This window comes from Falco cherrug, chromosome 9 (genome assembly GCF_023634085.1).
Source record: "Falco cherrug isolate bFalChe1 chromosome 9, bFalChe1.pri, whole genome shotgun sequence".
NCBI lineage: Eukaryota > Metazoa > Chordata > Aves > Falconiformes > Falconidae > Falco > Falco cherrug.
The window spans coordinates 38,827,027-38,854,343 of record NC_073705.1 but is presented as its reverse complement, the minus strand read 5'-3'; the positions used below and the strand labels follow the sequence as shown (position 1 = coordinate 38,854,343).

Below are 27,317 nucleotides of genomic sequence, written 5' to 3'. Positions count from 1 at the left end.
GGGAGGAGATACCGTGCTTTTAATATACTATAGAGAATTCACAGGTTAAGAGGTGCTGTGCTTCAAACAGTTGCCAAATACAGCTTAAATGCCTGGGATGCCATGGATGGCTTCTTACCCTGTGTTGGTCAGGGAGCCCGGGTGCTGTCTCAGCAGGAGCTGCAAGCGGGGAACTCCCTGAAGTTGCTGCAGATCCCAGTGCTGCTGAAGTGCTGTTCCAGATTTGCCTGTGTGCCATCAATTGCTGACTTCTCTATTGAAGTTGTCCTGATTGTCATTAAGGACCTGCTGATCTGGCAATGTTCCTGGCCTTGCACAATGTGTTACCTTTGTCTTGTTCTAATTTAGCCACCTATTTACTCTTTATAGAAAACCAGACTGCATTTCTGACCCAAAATGGCCACAGAGGTTGTCTCTGTATTTCTGGTGTCCATAGAAGGATTATGAACCAGGACCCGTTTTAGATAAAATATAGGTTGAGCACATTGTCCAACCATATATTAAGAGGTTATGGTCAGAGATGCCAGGGGATATGGGGAAAGTGAAGTGGCAAGGTGATGGGGCGCACATAGTGTGCCTTTCTGTGCACCAGCAGCCTTGCCACTGTCAAGTTTGTGGGAAGAATAGCAATAGAAAGCACTGAAGGAGTATAGTCAACACAACTGCGTTCTTCTGGAAAGTACAAGAAAACAAGGGGGGGAAAAAATGACGTTAGCTTGAAGGGTGTGAGGGGAAGCATGTGCAAGCAAAAGTGTATGTACATCTCAAACATGTGGTAAAAATCTCTAGCTTGCAGGATTCTCTGCAGAAGACTAACCGCAAACAAATAGGCCAACAAATGGGTCCTAGAAATGAGAGACAGCAAAACTCAAAACTAGACCAGCTCCCTGCATGCATGCAGAATAAGAGAGTAGGTGCACGTGTGTGTGTGGTGTTCCTGTTTTACTAAACTGGCTAGTCAGCCTTTAGGAGTTTATTTTATGCTGTCAGATCTTTCAGTTCAGTTCTTCCTGTGGCCTGAAGTTAGGGCGACCCAGAGTTTCTCAGTGAAACGGTTCTCAGTGGGCTGTATTGCACGTTATTTTTGTCTATGATTTCAATTAAAGCTAGCATGCACTTTTACCACAAAGTTGTGATTTGAAAGTTAGAGGGTTTTTCCTGTTAGCTTTTAGCTTCATATTCAAGTAGAAGAATATGTGTTTGGGGTTGGGTTTTTTTTTCTTTTGTACATCAATATTCCACCACTGAGAGCCTTTGAGCAAATTTTTAAAAGCAAGGATTAGTTCATCAAACTTCAGTTTACTTGTAATTTGGGGAAAGGTAGATTGTGGCCTATACCAGCATGCAAAATAATTTTTTCTCTTCTTTTTCCTGTCATATCCTTCAACTACTGGTCTGAGGCAAGTGTCAAAAGTTACCTGCAGGGTAGGCAAAGCCACGTGAAGTGCAGGGCGATGTGTCTCTCTTAACCAGCAGTTGTGTGCAGAGGAATGTTCCGAATTCACCAAAATCCTGTTGAGAGCTCAGCAGACAGGTAGGAGTGAGCCCATAGTCACGAAGGCCTAGAAATAAAGAGGGATCAGAACTTTTTCAATACAGCTGTGCGGTTGGTGCTGTGATTTGGAAATCTCTCTCCTCTGAAGATACCCAGAACACTTCAGCTTTGCAGCTTTTCTTAAAAACCATGCAGTACAGTGTAAATGCGTTTAATATAAATGCATATGGAGTTACAGAAACCAATGATGACAATTCTTCATCTTCTATAGTAAACATTCAAGACTGTCACCAGCTAGGTATATTTTATTACTGGAGATGGTATTGTGCCAGATGCTCAGCACAACACACAACACTGTGGTTCTTTTAAGGCATGTCTTTTTAAGGAAATGTTTTGAATAATTCCTGTTTGTTCAATTATTTGAGAGAATTAAGTTAAGTAAGAGTGTATATTTAGTTAAAAGGAGGCAGGGAGCTTGTTGGATTAAGCAGCAAAGCTGCCTTCAGGAATGTTGAGTTTTAACTGTAAAGTGTGTGTGAGGTCAGGCATTTTTTTCAAAGATTAATAAAAGATTAGGTTCCTGTGAACTCCGTTTAACCTGCATTTCTTTTCCTATTTGTACGGCAACAGAATCTTACAACTGAAACCTCCTTTCTGTTCTACTAGTTGTTTCTCCTTACCCAGCATAAACCAGAGAGGTTTACAAGAAGCTCATGTTTGTGCAAGATTCATATTGAGAGTGAGGTCTGAACTGGGAGGCTATAACCTCAGCATACTTCTTCAAGGAGTGCATAATACTAATGAGAAGTAATTTGGTTTGATTAAACCCACAGTTCTGTTTTAATGGAAGTGCTCTTAATTCTCATGCTGGCTAGAGACATGGTATGTGTTATAAAACAGGTCGATCAGGAAGGTTGTGCTGTGCTTAAATATTACAGGAAAGAAACCAGCGTCTGTTCTGTGTCTCTCCCAGCGTCTGTTCTGTGTCTCTCCCTGCAAACCCATCAAAGGAGGCTCTTTTTTTTTTTTTTTTTTCCCCTTGAGGGAACCGGGCTGAAGGAGAGCAGCAAGAGGTGACAGCCATGTCCTTTTCCGTTCTCCCCTCTTTAAGCTAGCTGAAATACGGGGGGAAGCAGGCAGAAGTGAGCCCTCGCTTCCCTTTTGCAGCAGGAAAACAGGTCCCCTGTGTTGCAAAGGGAGCAGCTGGTGGCTTTTGCTGCCTTGGTGTGGCAAAACCAAAAGGTTCCCGGGCTGGTTCGCTCTGTTCACCTGCCCAAAGGCTCCTCTGTTGGGAGTTTTGGTCCTGCCCCGGCATAGGCTCATGTGGTCCTGGCAATGTGAGTGGTTTCCTTCTCTATCTGCAAAACAGAGATGCGTCAGTGTATCAGTGCAGCACTCACAGGGTTTGATTGCTGCTGTGCTTCCACATCCAGAAATACTGTGGGAGCTTGATCAAGCTCAGCATCAGACGATGAGGAACAAGGCTGATCTCGTTAATGCGTGGCTTTACTCGTCTTGGGTTCGTTTGGTGTTTTCGCTCCATGCTGAGAATGAAGATGAGCTTTACTTGTGTGAGTCTTTTTAAAAAAACTGAGACAGTTGGTGTTACCTAGGTGTTTTCTGTGGAACTTTTCACTGTAAGATGCCCAGAATTAGTTCTGTGAAGGAGGACTTAGCTAGGCTGGCAGCTGATGAGGCCAACCCTTCTGCAGTCTTGAAGTTACAGAACTAAAGACTGTTACGTTAAAATCAAGTGTGTAAAGTTGTGGTGTGAAGCATTTGTCAACTTTCTTTCCTCCTCAATTGCAACATCTTTGACTGCTTCAGAGTTCACCACAAATTATTAATGCAGGTTTAAAATTTGCTTTGAAAACTGCTTTTGCATACTTCCCAGGAACTCTGTGTAAAGTGCCTGCTAGCACTTTTTAGTGTTGCAGTTTGGCTGGTGGTTTCTAGCTCTTCTGTGTCATGGGTAGGCGTACAAACAGAGATTTCCTGACAAGACTACTTGCCTGGCTGCCTTTTTTCCAAAACCATTGTACGACTGTGTCTTTACAGCTGAAGATCTGGATGGTGTGCCAGAGAGACTCTCGGACTGCTGGGATGCTAAACGTGTTTTGCAAACGCATTGCTTCTTTTCAGAATGGGAATTGTCTGTGGTATCAAACATTTGTTTAGGGCAAAGTGATTGATAATGTGGTGGCTTAACACCAAGGACTTTAATAATGTGAGTGGTTTTAGCCATGTTTTGAATGTTTAGTGCTTGAGGTTTTGGCCTTCGGTACGCACAAAATACTTGGTCTTTTTACGTGCTCATTGTTGCTATAAAAAAGACTTACTAGTTGGAATTGAACAAGGATTCAAGGATTTCACTGAGGTTTTTAATGCAATTTTCTGCTGAAACAAAGAGGAACTGGATGAGTGATTGCAGGAAAGGTCACGATGGGCATGTAATGGAGTGAGCTGGCGTTAGTCACTGAATGCTGTAAGAGTACAAGCACTTGCGTCAGAGAGCTACTCTGAGATCCACAGGTGAAATGCATGGGGCAAAAGAAGAAGAAACTAACACGATGATTTCCTGTATGCTGTATGTCTTGGAGGGACACAAAAGCAAGTGGTTCACAGGTGGGGTCTCAAACCACTTGGAGTGTTGGCTATTAAGTCCCTCCTGCTCTCCTGCAGCCCATTTCTGGATAGCCTGTGGGTTCAGCGAACACCAGAGCCATTTCACAGCAATTCACAAGAGGATGCAGTCAAGTGGGCACAGAGCCTCCTTCCACTAGAAAGGCAGAACTTTTAAATAATGGAGGTAGTGACACCCCAGAAGCCATGTCCGGTACAGACAAGGAGACAGAAATGGTGATGCTGGATCCAATTGGCAGCATGTGGTCTGCAGGCAAGGAGGGGACAATAAAGAATACCCGTAATCTCCTGCCAGTGAAGTATACTCTGAACACCAAATACTTACCAAGGGTTTGTGTGCGGACACTGAGGGCTTATGAGTGCCACACGCTGCTATCCATCCTGCTTGTCCACATCTGGAACTTGTGGCAAATAACTTGCAAATCCTTTTTAACTTTTTCGTGTGCTTTGCCTTAATATTCTCTTATGCCACCAAGCTGCCAGCATTACATAGAGCTCATGGAAAGACATACTTCACTCTCTACACCATAAAGGCTCAAGGTATTACAAATGCAAGGTCTTATGAGTCTTACCTCCCTGGTCAGCCTGTCCTGGCCTCCCTGCTGCACTGTTTGCTAGAAAGGTTAGAGGAGATGAATCTTGCCCCAGCCTTCGGCTTTCTCTGCTGGCTGACCCCTGTCTGAGTCCTCTTCTGCACTAAAAGAGATGAAAAAATAAGAGCTATTACAGAGCCTATCTCTTTGAAGTAGGTAAAGGCAAAAAATGCTTTTTTTCCTAATGAATGCAAATTGTGTTTTCTAAAGGGATGTACCCATCTTGAAATCCCCTGTGCTGCCAGGGGCAGAGAGCTTCGTCTGCACTGCAGGCTGTTTCTGAACCTGAGGGACACCAGTTTGGAACATGTTGCTTTGTGCTGCAGCAGTGTCCATCCCAAGAGCATGAAGCAGATGCTTCAGAAAGGGCTTGGTGGGCTGGGGTGTGCCGGTCCTGCTGGGGAGAGGCTCCCATGGCAGGCCTGCTTTTCATGCCTTCCTCATTTTTCTCTTCTGTGTGTCACATTTCAAAAACAAAAGGATATTTCTTCTAAAACAAACACGCTTAAAACTAGTTTAAAAATGTCCAGCTCCTTTGGCCAATAGGAGTTACAAACCCCCTGTTCTCTTTTACTCTAAATGTAATTTCACCTCTTTCCCCAACAACTCAGTGAAGATCACAAAACTGTGACTGTAATTAAAGGGTTGGTTAACTGGGCTCTGAACACCAGCTCCGCTCCACTTTACACATGGGATGGGAGAAGTGGTTCTGGTTCAGGGCAGACCTCCACAGGACCATCTGTGCTTCCCATTCCTCTCCGTCTTCCTAAATCCACTGATGCCTTTTCTCCTCGCACACAGTGTGAAGTTTTTCTGTGGCCCTGGTGGTGCTTGTGCTTAGAAGTAGCTTTGCACTTGTGCAGAGAGTGGAGGCAAGGTGAGCTGCTTGGGGTGGAGATCGGATGGGGGAAGGCCCCAGGGTTGACATAAAGCATCTAAAAGCTGCTGAGAAGCTAGCTTACTCATGTGAAGTTGTCCTGTGCTGAAGAAACCATCTTCTGGAAAAACAGCTGTGTGTCATACCCAGGTAACTGAGCTCAAACCAGCTACGTATGCATCAATACCAACTGGTTTGCAATGAAAAGACACTCCCAGAGAAGCAGCAGAGGAACAGGGCAGCAGGCTTTGCTTTTAAAACATCTTTGTCCCACCATCCTTCTCTCCCTAGTTAATTCCTTGTGGTTTTAGGGGCATTTTCTCAATGAACAGCTGCATGAAAGGGACTCCCTTCCCCCTTGCTCCACTGTGCAAGTCCTGCCCCCAGTGAGGGCTGGGCATTTCCACCATGGGGATGGTGCTGCTTTTGGATGAGGTTTTACAGATGGAAGGATGGCTACTGAAATTGCCTCCTGAATCAGAAACTGCAGCTCAGCTGCTGTGTCATGTCTTAACAAGTTGTTGATTTTAAACTGTAGTCCCACATTTGCCAGCCAGTATGCTGTGCCAGGCTTTGGTGCATGGAAGCAGAAAGCATTGCACCTCCCAACATGAAGGAAAGCTGCTTCTTTTGTCCTGAAGGACAGGCCTGTTGCTTGGTTAACGTTTTTGGCAGAGGGGAGATCGCTGATGGGGAAAGGCCGTTGGCAGCTTCCTGTCAGTCAGTGGCTGCATTCAATCTTGATGCAGCTGCGGCTTTCCAGCAAAGATCTCTCCTTGTTGTTGACCTTCATCATGGGAAAAAACAAAGAGTTGCTCTTCTGTGTGATCTAGATGGTAGCAAATGTCTGATTTCTACCCAATGGACGTGGGCGTTAATGATTTCTTGCAAGATCAGAATCTTATCTTCATGGCCCAGGTCCAGATACTGCTCTAGGAGGCAAGAGGCGGCGGCACGAGAGGCTGAGGGATGCCACGTACCGCCCTGCTACACATGCCATGATGCTCCGGGTACACGGGTGAATACAGGGGCCAGGTGCTGAGTTCAGGTGTGACCCAGGTTAAGGATTCATCTTTGCTCAGGGTTGGATTTAGAAATCCCCCCAGATCAACCCAAAACTCCTCCGTGGGGTTGCCAGCTCTTTGCTGTTTGGAGGCAGGGATATATTTTTGCTTTCAGCCCCTAAAGGTTCGTTGGCTGAATGTGAGCTGGTGGTAGAAAGCATCCTTAAATCTAGCTGGGCTGCCTGCCTGGAAGGGAGCAGGCTGCTGAGGGGAGTCAGGGTGATTCTGGGGTGTTTAACGGGGCAGCTCGTGGGTACTGTCTGAGATGGATCAATGTGCTCAGGGCCCATTGGATGTCCAGGTCTGACAGGTCTTGTCCCACCTCACCAGCAAGTGTTGGGGAAAAAAACCCGTTCTGCCTTCCCAAAAGACAGGATGGGCAAGAAAAAAGCTCATCGTGTTCAACCCAGCTGCTGTTCAGACACTCTCCCCTCTGCTCAGTCTGACCTCTTTTTTTATCTATTGCCATCATTCCCTTTTTACCCCCTTTTCCCACCCTGCTTGTAACAGATGTGGCCTTTTTCGTACTGGCTGCTCCCCAGAGCAGTGACCTGTACGAAAGCCATATTTCCACTTTCCCAGCAGAGTAAATAAAGAGCTGAGCATCGCAAGCAGGGCCCAGTGCTTCAGCACCCCTGGCTGCTCCAGCCAGCTGCCGGCTTTGCTGCTCCGTTGGGGATGAGTGCTGGGGATGAGTGTTCAAGGGGTGCAGGGATCATCCTGGATCCCTGCCAAAGCCAGGACTGAGTTCCTGCTGGCTGAAGTAGGGGAAAAGCTGACCCTGAGAGCCAGAGGGGCCTTGCAACAGTTAGGGCTTATCTGATTACTGAGCAGTTATGAATGAGAAACTTTCTTATCAGGACCCCCCCATCTGGACGGGTATCGCCTTGTCTGCCTGCCTTGCTGATAAGCACCAGCACAGTGGGTGCCAGTGCACCCACGGGAGCCCATCTGTCCAGCTGGCTGCTTGTAGGAAATACAGGCTACAAAGCAAACCTGCACTGCCTGGCAAGGAAAAGCAGCAGAGCGGCCTGATGTGGCTACATCAGACTGCCCCTCTGGACCACTCCTCTGGACTGCTCCTCTGGACCGAGCTGCTCTGCCAGCACTTATCTGGGCTAGAGCAGTGCAGGGGTTGGTGTCCACCAAAGAATTGGCTGAAACACCCCCATGATGCCCCTCTGGGTTACTGAAGTGGGCTCGCTGGGCAATTTTCTCTGCCCTACATCCCCTGCCCTCAACAGCAGGATGGATACCCTCGCACCCGGCATTCCTGTGTTGTGGTCCCCATGCAGTGATGTCACTAAATCAGTTGTTACTTCTGAAGCCAAGTGGGAGATAAAATAGCCCCAAGAGTTACGACTAAGGAGCAGTTCATCACTTTAGATTTTGAAGTGTTTGTTATAGTTTAGGAGGGGCTGCTCCCAGATTTTTCAGGCACGTACTGAAGAGTCCTCGGTGTCTGGTCAAGGGGCTGGATGCACAATGCTGAGGCAGCCCCCTCCCTCCACCTGCCCACTGCTCCCCCAATTAATGCCTTAGAAAAATGCAAAGCTCTTAATCAGATTTGCATGTGATCTGAAAATAACGGCAGCGCTTCAGTGTGGTAGTTGTAAGAAATACCCCAGGCAGGAGCGAGCTGCGTTCTCAAATACCTGCTCCTCATTTATTTCTTCTTTTTACAGGATTATACTGTTGGGGCATTTAACTTTCTAGTCTGTATACACAGGATCTATGCAAGAGGAGTATTATCCTCTGAATCTTCCTTGCAGTTTACAGGATGTAGAATTGAGGTAGCTGACCTAGGTATGGTGACCTAGGTAGGTATCCAATCTCCTCTTGGATTGAAAATATTTGACTTAAAAAAACCTTCTTTCTTTTAAACTGTTAGTCACGCCACAGCACATTTCAAGGTTAGTGTTCCAGTTTCGTATAGCTTGTGTGCTGTTCTGTGTTTTAAAAAAAGTGTGTTAACTTTCAGCAATCTGTGGCCTCTAGCTCAAGATGAGACTTTTTAAATTTGTGCTGATTATTTGCATTTTATGTCCTGACTGGTTTATAGAGAAGTAAATAATGGCACAGTCAGTGTTTCTTGGGCATCCCATGACACTACAAAGGGCACACTTTATTCTTAAGACTTGCACATCCCAGATGGCTTCAGATCCAGTTATCCAGTATCACTTCCATGTCTGCGGGAAGGTGGAAAGCTCTTTGCTTGCCCAGCATGGTGGGGTGTAGGCACCTGCAAAGCGCAGCAGGACAGAAGGAGATGGGCCCAGGCTGATGCTCCCCGCAGGCTTCTGGCCCCCATTACGCAGGTCATCGTGAGATGGGAGAGTGGAAAATTTGCTTTGGTCTTCCTATGGTTACCAATTGTAAAGCAATCTCATTTCCTGAGGCGTGCCGCTGACACAGAAGAAAATAACAAAACCGTGTGGCAAAACTGCCAGCGCTACAAGTTCCCTCATTGGCTGATGATGCAAGACAGATAACTCGGCTCTGCGAGATCCCCCTCCAGATACAGGGGGTTTACAGCTCCCACCTACCCCCAGCAGCTCCCCCTGCCCCTGCAGGATCCCTGGCCTCCCATGACCATGCCTGCTGGTGGGCAACTCTCCAGCTGCATCCCACAGGGCTTCCAGTGTTGGGTTGGAAAGAGCCCCAGGCCGGTGGGAAAGGCAGAAATAGCCAGTGGAGGGGTGCTTTCTCACATGGGGTGTTGTTTGCCCACACTGGATGGGTGTGGGAGGGGGTCAGCGCGTGACCATGACCCGTGGAAAATGAGAGGTGTTATTGCCGGAACGTTTTCTGCAGCCCTCAGCAGGTGGAAGCTGATCACCTCCGTACACGCATTCACCCAGCTTCCTATTGATGCTGAGCGTCACCTTGAAAAACAAAACAAAAGAAAAAAGAGTTGATGCTAAAAATACAAAGCAGAAATGAGGCTGATAGGAATAACCACTGCACGTGAGTCCTTCTGTGCCTGCAAAAGGTTTGAGGCGCCTTTTCTTTATGTGCCAGAAAAAAACTCTGTGTGCAGAGGTTCATAATAAATCTCACTGATGCTGAACGTGCAGCTGGGTCCATCGGCCCGTCGGTAAATCCCAGCCCAGAAAGGGGAGCTGCTGCAGGGGTCTCTTCCACTAGTTGTGGGGGTTTGGTGGAGCACCGTGCCCCACAGAAAGTCACCGCTCAGCCCAGATCCCCACCGGCGGCCTCCATGGACTTTCCACTGCGTAAAAATAGATTTACTACAGAGAACTTACACTATCAGCTGCAGCACTGCCAAAGGTGCTGGCAGCACGTTAGGCCCGCACGTCGGTGCCTCAGTTAATCCAGCAGCTAATGGTATGACTAAGGAAAACCTCCACCGCTTCGATAACCTTGTTGTTTGTAATTTATTAAGTGAACTCAAGCCTGGCTTAATCACAACTGAAAGGCAAGAAAAGGTATGAGCTAGCTGGAAGGCAGCTTCCATGTGTCTATCTACGTAAGGACTTTCATGGCTTTCAGACAGGCTCTTCCCAGAGCCACACGCTGTCCGAATGCTTTGCCACACTCCCCGGGACACTCGCACCACACGGTGCTGATCTGGCTGAGTGGATCCTCCGTGCCCTTTCAGAAAAGAGCTGACACGTTTCTACCAGAATATGTTCTCTAAATTAATATATTTTTTCACTTCTACCGTGAATATTTGAGATCCCACTTTGAAAAAGAACACACAACCCTGGCATGAGATTCCAGAGGCAAGTTGCTTTTGTGGAAAAAGATTATTTCCCAGTTGGTGAAACTTGCACTGACTGCAAGCAACTGGTTCTCAACCTTCCTGATGGACTGAGGGCTCGAGGCAGGGAAAATCACTGCCAGTGCCAATGCAAAAATGCAGCAGCCTGAAAGTCGGAGACATGAAAAGCAGCTTTTTCTCTCTGGAGGAAACAGCAAATGCCCTGGAGCCCTCTGAGCATCAGGCAGGCACCGGGTGGGATGCACGCCTGGACGACGCGCTGCCGGCAGCACACACCTTCAGTCGGGCTGCTTGGTCCTGGGTTTGCTTTTCTCCTCAGGCAAAACTGGAGATGAAGGCAGTGGGGATTTTTTTTTTTTTTTTTGAGTGATGAAGGCTGGGAGGTCAGAGTGCTGGGCTTTTCTGTACATGTCTCACCCCTGTCAATCAGGAAGTAGTGACGCAGGTTATGGGTTGGGTTTGAGGTTTTGGAAACCTTTTCTAAAAGTTGATCCCCTTGCCCCGTCGTATTTCTGAAGCGCGAAGCTGTGGTGAAGGCTGGTGGCGAGCGGGGGGATGCCGGCCAAAATGCAGCTCCTTATCAGATGTAACGGGAGGATTTTCCTGGCTATTTGTTTAATCCTCTTTGTGGGATACACGGCACAAGGTAAAACGGGGTGGTTGTTCTCTTGGTAATCCTCTTTCTGGGCTATGCGGTGTAGGCCAAGTAGGCAGCCTCCAAATTTTTCAAACTGACCTTCTTCTAGGGGTAATGAGATGTACTCAGAAAACCTGTTTTTCTAACATTTCATTTTCTGGAAGGGGAGTGAAAAGAAAAGTTGCTTTCTGCAAGTGGAGCATTTCTGTGTCCCTTTCCCAGCTCCTCTGAGAAAAATACTTCATCAAATACATGGCTGTATGTGTGTACATTTTTCAATTCATAGATTTCAATATATATATATTTTTAACCAGCCCTTTCACAGTGGTCCAGTTACTACTGTTATTCAGTTATGTAGCTACTGATGAAGTATGTAACAGTTCCCATGTCATAACTTCTGTTGGTCTACTTTCTTGAGGGGACAGGAAAGGAAACTAGTTGTAAGTATGAGGAAATTGAACGGTTTTTTTGGTAGAACATTGCAACACGCAGCACTAAAACAGTTAAAAGAAAACATTGATTCATGATTACTTACTCTGTGGATTTGTTTCTTGCAAGAGAGAAGTGCTTTTCAGGCAAGTAGAGTATAATTTGTCCCCAACCCAAGGCTGTGATAGTGATGGGCTTTTGTTATGTATCTACCACTCGGAGGCTGATCTTGAGGGATTATGGCCTGCTTCTTGTACATTGTTTATTTGTAAATTATTCAGCTGCAGTTGTTTATTTTTTTGCCACTTATTATTAAAAACCTTCTTAAGAATATGCTAAGAGAAGAAAATATGTATGAAAAAGGAATATGCTGAAAAAGAATCAGGAAATGATACCCATGAGATCTTTTTTCTCTTATAGAAGAGTGTAGGAGGTATCTGAAAGTCATCTAGTACATTATGGAAATATATAGGCCAATAGAGAAGTGTAATTACAGAAAGATATTCCCAAGCAACTGAGAAAAAAAATAGATGAAATGCCATCAGGGAGAGAATGAGCCAGGAGGCTTCAGAACAAATTAATTACATGAGACCAAGAGGAAGGACAAAACGCCACTGGTTTTATCTTTACTACATGATCATTATTTTGTCCTTTTGGTGTTTTTTGAATACCTGCTTTTCAGCGGCAGCTCTGATCAGGCACCTGGGGGGCACCAGCACTGAAACCGTGGGTGTGCAAAACCCCGAGTCGTGTCTAGATGCCTGAACTGTCTTTGCTACGGTGACACGCTCTGAGAGCCTGCGTAGTCCCCAGATCTGCTCCTGTGGCAGGTGGCTCCTGGCACACCTTCGGTTTCTGACCTCCCCCCCAAAACTCATCCCATTGGACTCAGAGGGGCTGTGCTGAGGCACACAAAGCCAAAGCGGAGCTGGTTCTGACCCTTGCTGAGGCCAACAGAGGAAGGGAGGGCGCTGGAGACAGCTCTCCATGGGGTGGCTTGTCCCCAGGAGATCTTGAGATACCTCCACCAGCTTTGGGGACAGCTGCAGGTGGCAGAGCCCACAGGTCTCCCACGGACGTGCCATGCCTTGAGCCAGGGATGAGCCCTGCTGTGACATTGGTGTGAGGCACTGGTTTCCCATGGGGCTTCCATTTCTAATTCCTGTGGACTTCCTGGTGCCATGTGTGAGAAGCACCAGATGCCTCTGATAGCAAAGATGTCACTTAGGGTATCAGTAGCCATTTAAAACAAGTTTTCAGGGTTAATTTAGCTTAAGGCAGTTGAGAAGTCAGGGTGACGCCAATGACTTTCTTCCACTCCTTTAAGCTTTACTAGGTGCTCATAAAGTTAATAGGTCCTGGTGAATAACGTCCTGTTCCCAGTGAATAACGCACAGCTGATTCAACCAGGTGCTCCGCTGCAGAAGGCACGGTACAAGAGGGTGAGATGCCGCCCCGACGCCTGGTCTGCTAACTGCATCGAGGAGGAGGGCCCCTGGTTCTACGTGCCCACCGGTGGAGCCAACAGGATCCTTCCTCCCATGGCAGACATGTCCCTGTAAGTTCGTTACAGAACGCGCACTGAATGTTGGCACCCAAACCACGCAGTATCCCTGCCGTGACAGCCCTGCCACAGCGCGGCTCACCCGCACAGGGCAACATGAGGCTTCGGTGTGCTAAGAGAGAACAAACAAAGTAATACATTTGGAATAAACGGGCTGCCGCTCTGTGTTTCAGGATGGCGCGATACCAGGACCTGCAGGACATGTTCCCTTTGTCGGGGCCGGAGTCCGGCTCTGGGTCCGATGACATGAGGGAACCGGAGCCAGCCTCTGGGTCGGGGCTCGGGGACGGTGACAGTGTCTCCACGAGGAAGCTGCCGGTGTTCCCAGCGGGCCCGCGAGGCAGCGAGCTGCAGCAGAAGCTGACGGAGGAGGATTTGCTGCTGTAGGGTTGGAGGCATCGGCCCCCCGTGCCGCCCCCCCGCGCCCCTGCCCCGCTGCCTCACCCGGCGCAACGGCCACGGAGCGGTTTTACAGCAGCTCCAAATCAATAAAAAACTTTGCCTTGAGATCTCTGTTGCTTCTACTCGCCCCAAAAATCTTTGTTCGGGCCGAACGCGCTCTTTGGTTTCAGCAGGTGGGGCGGCCATCCCACCGCGGGGAGCGTGGGTTTTGGGGCCCTGCCCGACCTTTGTGGATGGTACCGGGGGTAGTAAGTTACAAACCGCTGCGTGGCGGGAGCCCCGGCGGGTCACGCAAACCCCGCCCGAGCGCCTGAATCCCGCAAAGGCGCTCGCCGGGCGGCACCGTTCCCGCCCGCCCGCGGCGCTGCCGCCTCCCGCCCGCTAGGCGGCGCCCTCCCGCCGCGTCGCGCATGCGCTGCCCGCCCCCTCCCCCCCGCTTCGACCCCGCCCGCCCCCCGGCCGGCCCTCGGCGGGCACGAAGCGGTCGGCGGCGGCGACGGGAAGGTGGAGGGGGGGGCGGTCACGTGCGGCGGGGGGCGTGGCGTGGCGGGCTGTAAGGTCACATGACAAGGGCGCGGGCCGGGGCGGCTGGTGCTGGTGGCGCGCGGGGCGGGAGTCGGCCGCGGAGGGGCACGCACCATGGTGAGTGCGGCCGGGGCGGCCCTTACGCGGGCCGTTACCCGCGCCGTTACGCGGGCCGTTACCCGCCAACCGCCGCTCCGCGCACCCCCCGCTTGAGGCGGCGGCTCGGGCCGCTCCGGGCCGGGCTGGGCTGTGCCTGCCTCCCTCCTTCCCTCCCTCCCCACCTGTGGCGCCGTGCCGTGCCTGAGGAGAGCCGCCCCGCCCGGCGCGGTTCGCCCCCCGGTAGTCCCTCCCCTCGCCCCCGGCCCGGCCGCCGAGCGCCCGCTGCCCGCCCCCCACCCCGCCCGCCGGCCTGGCCGCCCCCTGCCCGGCCTGCGTCATGCGGCCGCGCTGCCGCCGCCGCCCGCCTCGCCCCGAGTCGCGCCGGGCCGGGGCCGCCCCCCGCCGGAGGGTCCCCGGGGAGGACGGCGAGGCGGTGCGGGCCTGGGGGGGCGGGCCGCGGGCAAAGCCCCAGGGGCCGAGATGGCGATAAACGAATGCCCGGGGTGGGTGAGCGGTTGGTATAATTTACGGATGGAGGCTGGGGATGTGCCCTGCTGCTCCCCCTCCGCGCCTGCCTTCCCCAGTACGCGGTTTTGTCACGAAACTCTGCGTCCATGATTTCCTACACAGCTGCCGCCGGGGAGGCGTTGGGGACAGTGCGTGTGACAATCCCGGGCACGCGGGTGAGGCTTGCGGTGAGGGGTAACCAGCCCTTCGGGGCTGTGGGACAGCGGCCGCTTCGTGCTCAGCAGCCTCGGCCTAAGCACAGTGCTCGGTGTGCTGTCCTGGGTAGGTTAAAAAAACCCCAAAACAAGTCTTTTAAAGGATCAGCTAGATCAATGCACTTCAGGTTTCTGAAGCGTGTGGATTCCTTAATGTGTCTCTATCTCTGTTGGATACGAAGAAGCTTTTCAAGGCTCTGTCTGAAGCTGAGGCTGGGATTTCTGCACCATTTATCAGCTGCTGGGAGTCCTGCAAGTCCTTTAGTACGGCTATAACACATAAGGATGGAATGCAGATTGATTTTCATCCTGATGTAGCAAAATCTTCAGCGTCTGTCTTTTGCATGAAATCAGGAATGTAGCCTAGCGTTTGGCCAGCTTCTGAAGGCCCTAGTTCTCTGTCTTAATTTTTTAAGCTGTAATGTAAGCCATATGATGGTTTCTTAAAATACTTCTTGTTTTGCATAGCTTCCCCGCAGCAGTGTCTTCAGTAGCAACTGGAGGACATACCAGCTGTTTATTTCTTTATTCCATATGTTCTTGTCGTCTTTGGATGAGCTCATGGCTAGTCTCTAAGGGGTACAGTTGAAATACTCATGCAGTGTCTTAAGAAGCCACGTGTTACCAATGTTAGGTCTGGCTGACTTTTAAATGATGGTACAGTTTCATAATTTGGAAGGCGCTGTGAGAGCATCTTGTATAATGTTTGCTTAAAGGAAACGTGCTTCCTAGTTTGGGGGGTGGTGGGGAAAGTATAACGCCATTCTGGAAAACAAGTACAGTTTCTAAGGAAAAAATACAGGCATGCTTGAAAGTAACTTCTGTAACAGTTTTAAATAGTTTCAACAAGAATTCCAAGTCTTTAGACTTTCTTCTTTCTCTCTTCCCCACTCCCCAGGAGCCGAAAATCAAGAATGGTTGTAGTGTACAGTCACTAAAAACCAAACAAACAAATTCTTGTTTCAGCAGTTAATGTGAATATATGCTTGGCAGAGACTTCAATCTTATATTTGACTGCCTTGTTAGTCATCTGCTTCTGTTTTCCTCTGAGAATGTGAAGCAGGTATAACTAGGTTTCAGTTAGTTATATGCATCTTTGTGGATTGGACTAGGGCTGCTTGCTATCTGGGTAAGTACAAAGTCAGTTTAGTCTTGTGTGAATTGCTGTTTTATGGCTCAGGCTCACACTGTGCTTGCCTTGTAGAGGTAAGCAAAAAGTCACTCAAGAGTTACTACTGTGAAGCAGTAGCGTTCAGATCAAACTTTCTTCCAGACCTTCTGTGATTAATGCTACATTTCAAACTTCAGGTCCCCGGAATGTCTTGCAATGTGTTCTTACTCAGGTTTTGATACTAAATTGGTAAAGTGAGAATGTGTTTCATGTGTACCACATTAATGTAGTTGAATGGATGCTGTCGTTGCGAACACAGTGTAATTTCTCCAAAAGAACCAAAAATCGCATTGAATTAGTGGTTTCTGCTTTGGTACATCAAAGCAGGTTAGTGCCTAAGTCTTAGGAGGAAACATTGGCTTTTGTGCTAACCCTGTAGGGTTTCCTACAGAGCCACTAATATGTTTTGCAGATTCTTGTAAGAATGTTTGTGGAAGGTCAAAGGATGATCTCTCCTAGTTTCTTGTGTTTGGTGCCAGTCAAAAGTTCGTGCCTAGGGAATGTTGTAAGGTGAGGACAGGCATTTGATGCTCATAAGGATTGGTGCCTGGAGCAGTATTACAGGTAAACTTGTAACATCCACTCTATCTGATGGTAGAGTTGTGTAGCTAAGGTAGATTGTATGAAGAACTGCTGCCTCTTGAACCTGCTAGAGCTCTCTTTGTTTGCTAAGAGGACTATGAGGTGCAGGAGTAGAGAGCAAATAAAAGTCCCTGTTCCCCTTCACCAACCATGAGGATGCCTTGTATTATATCCCCTGTTGTTTCTTTTCACCCTGCTTTGTTACTCCTTTTACTTCTGATCATCCTTGTTACTGCTGTTTATGGGGTAAGTTATAGTGGGTGTAAGCAATAATAAGCAATTCTTTGGTATGTGTAATATCTTGAATCCTAACCTAGATGGAATAAATTTGTCAGAAATATTGTTTAGGTGAAACCAGGGATTGGAAACTTTGCAGTGATAGAAACCAAAGTTGTGCTTGCAAAGCTAATGTTCTAAATACTTGGTAGTATTGTATTGTAGTGTAGCAGTAATAATGGTAATTATGCTGTGTACTTTTTAATAAACATCATATTTTTAAGAGCTGTTGCTGCTTCTTACTGACCTGATTTCAATTATTTGCTAGATGAACAGCTGTCTTTTTTCTTTGCTCTTTCTTTGGTCTCTAATACATAATGGCTTTATAACTTCATGGGAGTACAGGTGTTTTTCCCCAGTGTATAGTGTACAGCTGCAAGTAGATACCACATATAAAATGGTGTGTCCACTGTGTAGTAATTTATGTTAATTTTGTTATTCCAGAGTTTTCTTGGAGGCCTTTTTGTTCCTGTTTGCGAGATTGATGTTATTCTTAATGATGCTGAAACACGAAAACCAGCAGAAATCAAAACAGAAGATGGTAAAGTAGAAAAGCATTTTCTCTTCTATGATGGAGAATCCGTTTCGGGAAAGGTAATGCTTTTATTTCAAGTGACTATTAATTACTGCACTGATTCTGGCATGCAGATGTGTGTAGGAAGCTGAATAAAAAACTGATATAAGAAGAGCTGCGATTTCAGCTTGTGTTGTTATTCAAAGGAAATGCTTTTCCTGTATATGGTTGTCTTAACCTTAGTCATTCAGGCAACTGATAAACCTGAATGTTTTGATTAGTAGCTGCTTGTTTCTGGTCATCTTGTATTTATGAATAGGCTTTTTGTACAACCACGTGCAATCCTGTTCTTGTTTCCGACAAGAAAACTGTTCCAAACTGGATCCCCCAGCTTTCCCTTCTTGAACTCCAAAATCCACAGCCCAGCATGTGTAACAGTAATTGTTGGCTGGTGACCTGCTTTGCATGCCTGAAGCTAAGCCTTGTGTTTTATGCCCTGAAGTGGTTTCTGGGATTGCGTCAGAGGAGCAACATAGGAAGTTCAGCTGGCTGCTGAGTCAACAAGAGTTTTTCTTGGGGGGGGGGGGGGGGGGAATAAAATTCTTACTACCAGAAGGATTTCTATACTATCTATATTGCACCTAGGAACTCCCTGCTGTCTGATTTTACTAGAGCTATTCTTCCTCTCTGACTACTTCTGTTATGATTCACTTTTCTTCCAAAACACTTGAGCCAGGTATTGGGTTCTGAGATTGACTTCTAAATACCTGCTTTGATCTTCACGGTCCTGTTGTTACTGGACATCTTCCTGTTCTTAAGATATCTTCTCATGCTAAGATCTTGGTCCTCTAGAAAGATCCTGTCAGTGACATGAAAATACCAGAAGGTGAGCCTCAAACTCAGGAAACTGTGAGAACTAGCTTTTGTATGCTCACTGGCCTGAGTGCTTCTCACTTGTATCGGCAACATCTGAGAGGTACCTGAGGAGTTTTGGTGGGATGCACAGTGGGATGAGGAGGTCTGGAAGACCAGTAATTTATTGGACAACTTCCCTCTACCTCTCTTCTTTTCACCACAAAGATGGATTGTTCAAGTGGTTTACTTCCTATTCTGATGTCAATGATGTACTGGATTTTAAGGTACAGGAATTGCTCCTGTCATCACTGCCTCATAAGAAAGCATTACATATGCTTAATATTTACATATTTTCATAGGAAGTAACCTTATGGAATCTCTTCTTGTGAGGTGAGGTCTGTTTGTGAGAATCAAATTCACAAATGAAGGTCTTGATAGTAGGTTTCATTATCTGTTACTTTGCATTGACTTCTCTAACAGCAGTACTTAGCTATCTGCTGAGGAAGGGACTTAAGTTTGGTTGATTCCAAAGGAACACCTCTCATGGCAGTCCTTTTTTGGACTGTCAGAAGATGCTTTGAAGCTCTCTGCCTTCAGAGATGGTGAGAGGGTCGCGACTGGCTTATGTGAACTCTGCTTAAGCTCTGGCTTGGATTCTTAATTTTGGGACTCAAAAGTTTCCAACTTAGTTATTAAATTCAGCCTCACAGATTATTAGATTTTTCTTAAATGCTTTAGTGGTGCTTTGGTAATGCTTAATTTTGTAATCAGCTGTTTGATTTGGTTGCTTTCAAGCTCGGGTAGTGCTTTTGAGAAGAGGTCTCAGTTTTCATAGGCATGTAGTAATATGTTTTCTTTTTTACTGAGATCATGTATTAGAGTGAAAGTGTTGAAAAAATTAATTTTTTTTTTTTGCCTTGATAGGTGAACATCTCCTTTAAACATGGGAAGAGACTAGAGCACCAAGGAATTAGAATTGAATTTGTAGGACAAATTGGTGAGTTTAAGCTATTTAAGTTAAAGTTATAAAGTTAGGTGCCTGTGGTTTATGGAACCTGGCGCTTGTGACTGTCAGCATTTTGGCTCAAACATTGCTACCTGATTGGATTAGTGGATGGTAAGTGCCAAAGGAAGATTGTATCCTCCTTATTTTAATGCAAGTGATGTACTAATTTGTGCTAGTCAGAGGTCATTGGGAGGGAAGTTGTGTACATATAAAGGAGAACTGGGATGGTGAGTATTTAGCCTGCCTCAGACCTGTTAAAAGCTTGAATCACTAGAGATTTCTGAAAACTGAACTTGTGGTCTTTAATTCTGGCTCTGAAAGAAAAGAGGCATAGAAAAGAAATGATGGGGCAGCCTATAGCAAAATACTTCTAAAAATTCTATGTTGGTTGGTTTTCTAAAACCTAGCTTTAAGCTGTTAAAATAAACCAGTATTGGTGCTTCAGAGGTTTTCTGTGCTTTTTAGCAAGATAATATGGTATTGACATTAAAAATGTAATTTTCTTATAACTGTATCTAAGGCTGGTCAGATTTGAACTGTGAAGAGTCTTGATCACATCTAACTTCTTACCTGTCAAGGTAATCTCTCTGCATCCTTAGGCTGATGCTAAAATTTCTTCCCTGTCTGTTAGAGGGCTGTTTGCATTATTGTCCCCCTTGGAAGTAGTTCTTCAAGTTTCAGCCTCGTACAATCAACCTTGATTGGAATTTCACAAATTCTCTGTTTCTGATCAGTCAGTAGGCTCGGCTACCCTGTGTCTGAAATGTTATGAGCAGATATGGCTGAGTACTGACACCTGCGGCTTTATTCTTTGAGGTTTTGATCAGTGGGGTTGTAAAAGCAAACCTCCAGAATAAAACAGCAGTGTGATGCATTTGAGGCATTTAGAGATGGGGAGAAAAAAATAGAGCTCAGGTATGTCAGTTTAATTTAGTCTGTTGTCTTTTAATAGCTGTACAGGCTGTTCTTCGCCTACTCTGATGTATAAATTTTATTCTCTGAATGACTTTAATTTGATATAGTGTTTCTGGGGCTTTTTCTGTTGTGCTACTGTTTAGAAGTCTTCAGAGTTAAGCAGAAGTGCTTTAAGTTGCTGCTTTTTGCACTTGTCCATGTTTTCTTGTATTCTTTCAGGTTTTAATATTGTAATACAAAAAGCATTCCAGTAGTGCCATCTGTCTCTGTGCTTGGAAACTAGTTCCAGCTGCATTCTAAACCGACCCTTCAGACTCCAACTTTTCTGACTGGCACAAAAAGTATTGGATATGCAACAGTAAATAAATTTTGTATTGTATAAATGCTTGTCATAACAAACAAAGTACTTCTGTATTTTTGTAGTCGTATTAGAAAACAAGCAATTACTAGTTAGCATCAGTTTCTACCAAACTGGCAATGATAAACTGTGGAGTTGGTGTGTTTAGTTGTTCTGTTCTCTTCTGAAAAGCTTCAGTCTGTGTAAAATCAACTATCACTGATATTTTCAGTTGTGAATTGTAGAGAAGCTTGGTTTTATGTACAGAAGTGTTCGAATTTTTTTATGGTAATGTTAATTTTTCCTGACTTCCTAAGTTTTTATCTTGGTGAGAATTGCATGACATGTATTTAGGGATGAATAATAGTGACACTGGTCTGGGGACAGGAGATGCTGTTGCTGTGAAACTGCTGTGTCTATGCTTATGTGTTGAGGACTTGTTTCCAAATCACTGACTTAGACCAGTGATTGTAATAAGCCATTTGATTGTAGACGAGTAGTAATAATAAGCCATTTGATATGTGTTGTTAATTTGTGGGAGACCAGCTGGGATCACTGGCCTGTTCTGAATGAGCCAGTCTTGATGTTGCTTAAAGGATTTTGTCCCTTCAGCAATAAATGCTGGAAGCCAAAATCAGGCAATGGTAATTACGGAAAATGCAAGGCAAGAAGTACTTATTAAGGCTAACTAAACTGTCATTAAAAAAAGATGCTGCACTAGTGAAGCTTCAAATATGTGTCCTGTTTGTTGCGGTTAGCTCTTTAGGAATTACTATGTTACTGAAACTGAAGATAACTTTGACAGACTGGATAAAACAATTGGTCAAATAGATGTAACTTAAATCAAATTATTTGCTTCTGTTGTCCTCTCCCACCTGCTCCTGCTGAATTAGAGGCAGTTTTGTTTGCTAAAAATAAACACTGAAATATGTTTTCCTTTCTTCAACTTTAGAACTCTTCAATGACAAAAGCAACACCCATGAATTCGTAAACTTGGTGAAAGAACTGGCCTTACCTGGAGAACTGACCCAAAGCAGAAGCTATGACTTTGAATTCATGCAGGTTGAAAAGCCATATGAATCCTACATTGGTGCCAACGTCAGACTGAGGTTTGTAACTGTGAAGCCTTCTCCTCCCCTGCAGAAAATACATAATTTAGCAATTTTGCTGCCTGCTCCCCCATCTTCCTCCTTTTGGAATTCAAATCAGACATGTAACAGCTGGTAGCTAGCGTGCCTTGATTTGAGTTGTTGAGATTGTATTATTTAGAGATCAGGATTTTCTACTTTGTTTGGAATTGCTCAGTGTTGTTTGTGTAGCTAAAATTCTTTTAGTTCAATCAAGGGAAGATAGTCCATGTCTCTCCTCTAAAAAAGAAAACCCCAAAACAAACCACAACCAAACAAAACGCCCCCACACTTCTATCTGTGTGTTTTGTCTTGTATTTTGGTGTCTTATTCTTTTCTGCTTCATCTTATGAGAATGTACTCTTGTCTTTCAAAGAATACCTGTACTTCAGAACATAAGGGCTTTTACTTAGGCTATTCTGAATAATTAGGGCTAACTTGGTGGCTTCCTTCCTAGGTATTTTCTGAAAGTGACAATAGTGAGACGGCTGTCAGACTTGGTGAAAGAATATGATCTGATTGTTCACCAGCTTGCTACGTACCCAGATGTAAACAACTCCATTAAAATGGAAGTAGGCATTGAAGACTGTCTTCATATAGAGTTTGAATACAATAAGTCAAAGTAAGTGTCACTTAGAATAAACCATATTCTGGTAAATATATCAGGAAAAAGGGCAGAGTACATAATATTTGATGAACAACCTTGGCATCTGGAGTCTTAAAATGTAAAGCAACATGTTCAATGAGTATTGTGTTGGGCTGTTTGGTTACTAATTATACAGTGGGTGGCCTTTTTTGAGGAATACTTATCTATTCTGCCTTTAGTACTAATAGGAAAGGCACTAGCAAATATCTAAGGCTTGATTTCTGCATTTAAGCTTTTTTATTATAACTATAGTACTTACTTTACTAATACTGTGATGATGGAAGGGTGCTAATTGTACAGGTCTGGCTGATGTGCTTAGCTTAGTGGGGAAGTAACCTCCAAGTAGTCAACAGGCAGATAAGGTAACTGCCTGTATAATTTGTACTCAAGAAGGTGTAAAAGCTGTGTTTCTTTAATGAAAACACCTGTTCTGTTCCTTTAAAGGTATCACTTAAAGGATGTGATTGTTGGAAAAATTTATTTCCTCTTAGTGAGAATAAAAATTCAGCATATGGAGTTGCAGCTGATCAAAAAGGAGATTACTGGAATTGGTAAGAGAAGCAAAGTCTAAGAGAAATGGCAGCTTGTGTGCTGGTTGAGCCTTTTGCAAACCCAGAGAGTGCAGCTTTGGCTAAACTAGTGTTCCATGTGCTTCTTTCTCACTGGTGTTTGACTGCTGTTTAAATTTCATGCTTTGGTAATCATACTTAGCAACATTGTTGGTCTGTAGCATTGTTCTGGGATTGTAACTGTTAGGCTAGCTTCACAAATGCAAACCCTTGTAAATGGAACTTGGGCATAAATATGCAGCAGCTTAATCAGCCTTGATAATGAACAAAGGAAAAGGTGTAAAATGCATCCTGAAGATCCTCTTGTCTCAGCAGAGATTAGCTGGTAAAATGGGCTTGGTAAAGGTTAGCATGAATGTCTCGTGTTCTAGAAATGTGGCGTTTTCAGTCAGCCTCAAACTGATAAGATGGAAATATCAAGAGGCTTTGAAGCAGAAACAGCCTGGAACTAGGAAGGCAGTAAGAGGCTGTGTGTGGCTTGTGACTTCATTCCCCAGTGGCTGGGCCCCTAGTGAGTTGCTTGTGTGGGTAATGAGAAAGCTGCCGTAGCAATAGAGGAATGGCAGAAAGCTCTGCTTTATTATTGGCTTTTGTGCCTAATTTAGGCACTCTGGTTTCTTCATCCTAGGCCCCGGAGAAAGGTGACCCTTGGGTTGGGTGATAACCCTTTAGGTTTCTAGTCTGATCATGGCGTAGCAGTATGAATTGCTGGCACAGCCCACCAAATAGAAGGGTTTCACAAGTCCTACCCTGCCATGCTTGTCCCTTATTTAAAGCCTGCATACCCAGGGCTCCTTTGAAGCACTGGCTGCTGACTCTTCTGTGTCAGCATGGGAAGGAGAGACTAAGAAATAGATGGTCTGCCTCAGAGAGGGTTTTTCTTGCTTTAGCTGTGTGTAACTCGTATGCAAGACAAAGGCAGAAATTTCAGTGTTGCGTAATTTAAATTCTGCAGAGTAGGAATTGCTATGATAAAGCTTTGTAAATGTTTAAAATTGCAGCGTGTGTTCTCACAGTGAAAACTTGTTTCACCAGGACCCAGTACCACAACAGAGACTGAAACCATTGCAAAGTATGAAATCATGGATGGTGCACCAGTTAAAGGTAAATAACTGTGCTTGTTTTAAAGGGTAAGCACTTTGAGTTAAAATTGTATTAAAAAAAAGTCTGGAGGAGAAGAGATTACATGTATAAATTTTTCTTGGCGAAACCACTTAGCCTTAGGTGGCTGAAATGATAGTGGATTTTCCTATTTGAAGCAGGCATTTTTATTGACTTGGGGAATTTCACTTGGTAAATCTTACCCTTATTTACCACTGGAAATGTTACAGCCAATGCTTTTATGTCTTTGCCTCAAACCTGACTCCATGGTGTAGACTAGCTCTAGAGATTTCAAGATCCTTTTGTCTTGCCTGGCTACCATGCTTCCACTGAGGAAGTGTTCCCACTCTCGGTATCACACTTGCCTGTGAGCTCAGTGTTGTGTTGGTGATGTTTTGTGGTGGTGGTGGTGTTTTGTTTGGTGTATTTTTGTTGGTTTTTTTTTCCTTTAACCAAGGAAAGGACGCAGACACTGCTTGGGAAATTGCCTTTATTTTGCATGTCTTCTGAACCTACATTAATGCCATTCAGTTTTAAGGAACTAATTGAAACTTTCTTTTCTTAAGGTGAATCAATTCCTATAAGACTGTTCTTAGCAGGCTATGACCCAACTCCAACAATGAGGGATGTGAACAAAAAATTTTCCGTGAGGTACTTCTTAAATCTAGTGCTTGTGGATGAAGAAGACAGACGATACTTCAAACAGCAGGTATGGTTTATAGGAATCTTGTTGCAGAATTACCTAGGCTCTTGTACATGCTGCTTTGAATGTTTGGCATGTTAGAAGCCACCTGTGCTTCATGTATGGCATAAGCATTTCTGCTGGCAAGTGTATTGGAAGCTGTATAGAAAATGTTAGCTTGCAAAAAGGAGCCAAGGGATTTGATGGATACTGTTTCAGCAAGGATAGGACCTCAGTGCCATAAACAACCTTGCATTGTGAATATCCAGGCAAAATGCTTTGTGTGTAAAATGAGCTACAGGTGCATTTGCTTGCTTGCTTTCTTTTGCAGATAATTTCCCCTCCCAGCATTAGCCCAGGTTCAGTTAGGTTCAGAATTGCAGAACTGTAATAAGGTCTAAGGTGTTTGGCCAAAAACAAAAGTTGAGGTCATGCTGAGGAAAGGAATAGCAAAAAGGCTCACTGAAATCAAGCTGTGTGGATTAGATGAGAATCTTCCCTTTGAAGAATAGACAAGGCAGTATAATTAAGGAAAACAAAAGGCAAATGGAACATACAGTGGCTATGATGGGCTTTGGATTTTGAGAAAAGGAGGAAGAAGTTGTTCTTGAACCCTTTAATACTATCAAAGTTGGGAGTAGAGTTGTTTAGGAAGAGGTGACTGGTCAAGGTTGATAAAGGTAACTAAATTAGACTTTAAGCGTAGACTTAATTTTCATCTTTCTGTTACTTTGCATGTGTACTGCATTGTTCTGTAAGTAATGGGAGGAGGTGCAGAGTTTTTTGTGGTGTGGGGTTTTTTTTTCCTTCTTTTTCCAAAAGTCTTTGTCTATCAGGAACTTCAGATACTTGATGCTGCTGGTTTAATGGTACATGGTGGTTTCAAAAGTGTTTTATTCCTCAAACAGGAAATAATTTTATGGAGAAAAGCTCCTGAGAAGCTGAGGAAACAACGGACAAACTTTCACCAGCGATTTGAATCTCCGGAATCACAAGCATCTGCTGAGCAACCTGAAATGTGAACTGGTACAAGGTGAAAAACTTTGCAATGCTTCAGCAGGTTAAAGGTGGCAGCAGCCTGTGGGAAAAGAAGGCCAAAATTCCCATTACGACTGTCTTCCTTCATCTTGCAGTGCTGCATTTACCATACTACTAAAGCGTTCTTCAGTTAAACATTCAAGTATGTATATACATTTAAAATAAAGTGCTTTCTCAAACACTGGAACTTTCTTAAGCTACTATTTTATACTGCACATTTACTTTTATTTGATAATGTTATATGCACTTGGGTATGCATAAGCTTAAATCTGGTTATTTCCATGCATGGTAGGCTGGCATATTTGATTTTGCTGATCACCTGTACAGTGTAGACTAAAGCATTTCCCTTCTCTCATGTTGTTTATTGCATGTTTCTTTCCAATGTTGCTTATTTGCATTTGTTTTGTTTTGAAACTACAGTAAGACACAACTGACTAAATCACACTAAAAATCGAGGTTTATGGTGAACTGGTCCTAAAGACTTCTAATTACTACATTAGACAGGGTTTAACAAACTGCATGTATATGCACTGTGAATATGGTAACTGTGGAGCCTTCAGACACCTTACCAAGGTTTCTAAGAAGCTTTGAATCTGTCAGTAGCAAAGAATGTTAGGAAGCATCTTTGCCCTCCCTCCCCCAGTTTTCTCTGCCATACTTCTCCAAGCCTTTCATGCGAGTCACTCCTGACTTTTGGGGGTTTGTTGCCCTGTAACTAGTGACTGTAGAGATGTTGTCATGATTTCACTTTCAGGTGGTGAGTGGGTAAAGCATTTGAACATAATTATCCCTTATTGATGAAATAAATGCTGGTAACATCGATTATTTTGCAAATACATGAAACTATGTGGTTCCTCCTGGCTTCATGCTTCCGCTGTCTTCACAGTCTGTCTCTTCACTGTCCTGGCAGGAGAGGCACAGCGTCCTCAAAGGACACCCTCTGCCTACTCCACCTGGGCCTGCTACAAGGGCAAACAAGCTTTTTGTGGTCTGCTGGAAAGATATTTTGAAGCCAGGCAGGCCTTAAAACTGCTAGAAGCTTGTCAGGCGCAGCAGATCGTTTGTCTTAATCATCTCGTATGCATTTAGTGTATGAAGAAATAGCTTAAAGGGGTTAGCCTTCACCCGCTCGCAACTGAGCGTGTCCTCTGTTACCTGGTGTGTGGCTTGGGTGTGAGGCGAGGCCTGCTGTGTGGAAGGCTACTTGCACTTGTAGTTCACTTGGCCTTTAAACCAAGACTTCTCAACTCTGGTGCAAGTGTCATTGGTAACCTTACTTTATGAGTAAGTAAATAATTGAATTACATTTCTGTAAGAACTGTTTTATTACTGTGGCACTTTGATAAAGCAGACCAAGACTCTGTACTTTATGCTGGTATACTTCTAACGCGGCTATCTTTGAATGAGAGCAAATTTAACTTCCTCATGTAAGTGCCTGTTCAGAAATTCAAAGAATAAAGTGAAAAAAGCCAAATATTTTCATGGTCACTTGCATGTTGTGATTCCAAGAGGTTTTGAAAACGTGATTGTATTTAACCAGCCTCAGATTGTGCAACCATGTATAATAAACGGGAAACATACCGAGCTGCTCTGGGAATTATTAAACCAGCTGTATTCTCACTAACACCTGCGTCCTCTTTGTTGATGAGCTCGGCCCGTCGCAGCGTGTTGCGGTGACGGGACGGCGGCGCGGGACCTGTGAC

At 45.1% G+C, this 27,317-nt stretch overlaps 2 protein-coding genes across 3 annotated transcripts; both read left to right on the top strand.

The window, feature by feature from the left end:
- The first annotated feature begins 10,905 nt into the window (after positions 1-10,905).
- On the top strand, positions 10,906-13,554 carry SRGN (serglycin). The gene is made up of 3 exons (XM_005433442.4): positions 10,906-11,063; positions 12,894-13,041; positions 13,221-13,554. Exons 1-3 carry the CDS (start codon positions 10,973-10,975, stop codon positions 13,432-13,434), a joined length of 453 nt encoding a protein of 150 aa, XP_005433499.1. The 5' UTR covers positions 10,906-10,972; the 3' UTR covers positions 13,435-13,554.
- A 417-nt stretch (positions 13,555-13,971) lies between these two features.
- VPS26A (VPS26 retromer complex component A) lies at positions 13,972-27,090 on the top strand. 2 transcript variants are annotated; one of them, XM_055719990.1, is made up of 9 exons: positions 13,972-14,091; positions 17,269-17,418; positions 19,118-19,190; positions 21,404-21,560; positions 22,036-22,200; positions 22,669-22,775; positions 23,829-23,897; positions 24,461-24,603; positions 25,485-27,090. In XM_055719990.1, the coding sequence occupies exons 1-9, from the start codon at positions 14,089-14,091 to the stop codon at positions 25,596-25,598; spliced, it is 981 nt and encodes a 326-aa protein (XP_055575965.1). In that variant the 5' UTR covers positions 13,972-14,088; the 3' UTR covers positions 25,599-27,090. The 2 variants fall into 2 exon arrangements, with proteins under 2 accessions (XP_055575965.1, XP_055575966.1); XM_055719991.1 differs by lacking the exon at positions 13,972-14,091 and adding an exon at positions 16,509-16,530.
- Positions 27,091-27,317: the final 227 nt, after the last annotated feature.